The 4,035-nt window shown below is 51.2% G+C and overlaps 1 protein-coding gene across 1 annotated transcript; it reads left to right on the top strand.

The window, feature by feature from the left end:
* Positions 1-1,996: 1,996 nt before the first annotated feature.
* LOC116619034 (uncharacterized protein F54H12.2-like) lies at positions 1,997-3,307 on the top strand. The gene has a single exon (XM_032383326.2). It carries the CDS (start codon positions 1,997-1,999, stop codon positions 3,305-3,307), a length of 1,311 nt encoding a protein of 436 aa, XP_032239217.2.
* Positions 3,308-4,035: the final 728 nt, after the last annotated feature.

Below are 4,035 nucleotides of genomic sequence, written 5' to 3'. Positions count from 1 at the left end.
GACCCCTGGAGGAAAACACGGGGAAGCTGTGGAACGGAATTTTAAGGTGACTTTCTATTTCCCAGCACGCCTCCAAGTGATCGACAAGATCCAGGTGTATATAACGGACGATGCTGGTCACCCCATATCATTTCAATCAGGTGGTGTGGTGGCAACATTACACTTTCGTCGAGCACGATTTGCATAAAAATGACCTCAAGAACAAAAGCCTTTTGCGTGACCTTAGCCAGCAATGCTGAGGAAGGAGCGTTACCAGGCAATACAAGTGGTGATTTCACCATTCGACCCAAAGAGGCGATCGACTTGCGTGATGGAGCATGGGAAATGGCCTTAACGTCAATCGTGTACCCCTCGTACTGGGACACGCTGGACGAGACGGATCACGTGATCTGGTTGATGTGTCGCTATGTGCTTCCTGAAACCTTGACCTTATTTGAGTCCAGTGGTTTGAAAGTGCCCACGGGAGAGATTCAATTTCGTTGGTACAAGATAGACTTGCCTAAATTCAAGTTGGATGACACCTGGGAGACGATCACGGAACACATCAAGACGACCGTGACCGCGTTTAACGAGTCCCGTGCAAGGATTAGACGTGGCATAAGGCAAAAACAGCTGGATTTGGAGTTTTTTTTCGTCCGAGTGATAAACTAACCACTATAGGTGTGGGACAATCCAATAGGGTGTTGATCCGACCCGAGTTTGGTATCATCCTTGGTTTCGACAAGTCAAACGCGTCACAAGGTCGATTTGGACCACCGAATAAACTCATCCCACTGTCGACCATCTACCCACCTGATTACCCCCGGAAGACTGGAGGTTGGACTGATCCTCTATCAAGGTGGCTGGTATTTGATTATTATTATTATTCAAATCGTACACCAGTGCTGGGGTATGACTCCAAGCCAAACCCAAAACCCCACGAGAATCACCCACCATTCCAAAACATGTACGTGTACTCGAATCTCACGTATGGCAATCTGGTGCTGGGGAGCGAGGTGCGCAATGTACTGCGAGTGATGGCTAACGAAGGCGTTCCTGGAGGTGGCGCGGTGGAACGAAGTTTTGAAAACCCCATCTATCTCCCTGTACGTACGCATCTCATCGACCGAATTCATCTCTACATAAAGGACGATACGGGAAGAACGGTGCCATTTGAGGAAGGAGGTAGCGTCAAAGCAGCATTACAATTTCTCCGCGTGGCACGGTAATCGGCTAGCGTCATGTCTTTCGCAAGTCACTTCTTAGCCAACTTAGCCCCATCCATAGGGGGGTTGGCTCAAAATCTCATCCATAGGGGGGTTGGCTCAAAACAGAGTGGATCTGGATTCACTGGCCCAGCCAGTCGCCTAGACCAAGACCTCGCCCCTTCTATTTTGGGGATGTTCCCCGCAAAATGGAGACAAAGTGGGAACGGATTGGGTGGCCCAGCCTCCCGTGGCTACCTTATCTCGCCGCAGTTGGGGTATGGTGCAGGAAGTGGTCCTGCCTTCCGCGGGTACGCCATCTCACCGCAACGAGGGTATGGACCGGCCTTTCGCGGGTACGCCATCTCACCGCAACGAGGGTATGGACCGGCCTTTCGCGGTTATGCTATCTCCCCGCAACGAGGGTATGGACCGGCCTTTCGCGGGTACGCCATCTCGCCGCAACGGGAGTATGGAACGGCCTTTCGCGGCTACGCCATCTCGCCGCAACGAGGGTATGGACCGGCCTTCCGCGGCTACGCCATCTCACCTCGGCAAAGTGGCCGTGGAAGAAAAAAGACCCCGGCTGTTAAGATCAGAGTTCCACCCAAGACGGTCCCCATTGCTGCAACTGCTGTCCAACACACCCGACGTCCACGTCGTCGTCGTAGAGTTGTTCCAACGGCACGTGCACGCAGTCCTGACATCTATGGCTAAAAAAATATATAAAGATCCACTCCATCACTTTTCCCACTTCAGTTGGTAATCGGACTTGTTACGAAGAAGAGCTCTTCTCCTCCTCCACCACCACGATGAGTGGTCTTACAGGATGGGCCCAGCTCGTTAACCCTGAAATGGATTTGTTCTCCTTACCCCCTACAGATGTCTCTGTAGCCAATGGGCGTTACATTCCCTACACTCCTTTCGACAAGGGGGACAAACACCTTGAATGGGTCATTCCTAATATCGAGAGTTACATCGACCTCCAGAAAACACACATACGCCTCGTGGTTAAGATCACAAAAGGGGATGGGTCTGCTCTTGGTGTTGGGGATAAAGTAGGGTTTGTCAACAATGCCCTGCATTCGATGATCAAGCAAGTCACCATCCATCCTAATGGTAAAATCGTCACGTTACAATCGGACTCGTACGCGTACCGCGCCTTCATCGAGACACTCCTCAACTACCCGGGAGAGGCCCAAGATTCCTACTTGCAATGTGCACTCTGGGACAAAGATACCGCTGGACAACATGACACTACAGCAGTCGCAAGTTCCGGTTCTGGGGTCGCCACCAACAAAGGATTGATGCGTCGTGCCGCGTACACGGCAGAAAGCAAATTGGTGGGTCTGGCCGGACCTCTCTTCTGCGACATATTCCATTCCAACCGATACATGGTAAACAACATGGAACTAAAGATCAGAATGGAACTTCACGAACCCAAGTTCTGCCTCATGTCAGGATCAACGGCCCCTGCTGAAAAATACAAAGTTGAGTCAGCCCTCCTACGTCTGTACCACGTCACACCCTCCGACAGCGTCAGGTTATCCCATACGAAGATCATGCATTCTCCCTCCTCCCCCAAGATGAGCATGTATCCACTAACGTCAGCAGTGGTGAAAACTCGGCAGATCCTCAACGGTGTACGCTCCTTCGAAGCCACGAACCTATTCAATGGACTCGTTCCAAAAAGGATGATCTTCGGATTCGTCGAGGATGCAGCATACAACGGAGATAACACCAAGAACCCCTTCAATTTCCAGCTGGACAGCAAACTGACCGACATCAAGGTGACCGTGGACGGTGAAGAGACCCCTTACAACGCGCTCAGCAGGGTGGATGGCAAAGGAGTGGATTTGTACCACATGCTGTTTGACAATGTGTGCGGCACGTTTCGCGGTGGTGGGCTGAACGTCAGCAGGGAGGAGTTCGAAAAAGGCTACGGACTACTGGTCTACGATTTCACAGGCGCTGGAAACGCGGCGTCGGAGTACTACCACCCTCAATATAAAGGCACGGTAAACCTTGCGCTCTCATTCAATGCTGCCACCACCACGGTGATGTCCGTCGTCATCTACGGAGAGTTCAACAACAATATGGAAATGACCCCTTACGTAATGTGATCTACGACATCCAAGGCTGAAAAAAAAAAAGGATGACGGTTGGGGAAGAACAAGACTGATGGAGTCTGACGCCATGAGAACCGAAGAGTTGGAAGCCATGGCCCGTAGTGACCCCTACATAGAATCTGTGTTTGAAGGGGTGTTCCCCTCGGATCGTCTACCCACCATCATTCCAGAGGATGGAAACGGTGACGCCGCCTACATTGTGAATGTGGACCCTAGCGACAAACCGGGAAGCCATTGGTTGGCCGTGTACTTTACGCCAGACCACTGCGAATGGTGGGACAGTTTTGGGTTTCCTCCAAGTGCGTACGGACGCGCCATGACCAACTTCTGTGCTCTACGACCACCACCCGTCGTGACGAACCAACGCCAACTTCAAGCATTAGACTCGGCTGTATGTGGACAATACTGCCTGTACTTTTTATGGCACCGTGTTCGCAACAAGTCCTTGCAAGACATTACCGCAATGTTAACCCCGCACACCGATTGGAACGATCAAGTAGTGTGCTCGTTTGTACACGACACGTTCCACGTGAGAGCTTTATCACGACAACAACGGCGACGACGTGCGCCGTATTGTTCTTGGCGTCAGTGTGCTGTACCTCAGCACCATTTAGTCCGTTAGCACGCCCTTAAAAAAATCCTGTAATAATAATAATAATAAATGTTTGGGCTCACTGTGGTTTTATTATCCTTATAAGGGTAACGAGGTGGAGGGGGAACGA

Source organism: Nematostella vectensis, chromosome 13, assembly GCF_932526225.1.
Source record: "Nematostella vectensis chromosome 13, jaNemVect1.1, whole genome shotgun sequence".
In the NCBI taxonomy this organism is placed as follows: domain Eukaryota; kingdom Metazoa; phylum Cnidaria; class Anthozoa; order Actiniaria; family Edwardsiidae; genus Nematostella; species Nematostella vectensis.
Note: the sequence above shows the minus strand (reverse complement) of the source record. Positions and strands in the feature narration are given on the sequence as shown.

Coding starts and splice junctions, on each gene's coding strand:
- LOC116619034 (XM_032383326.2), top strand. CDS start 1,997: ATGAGTGGTCTTACAGGATGGGCCCAGCTCGTTAACCCTGAAATGGAT.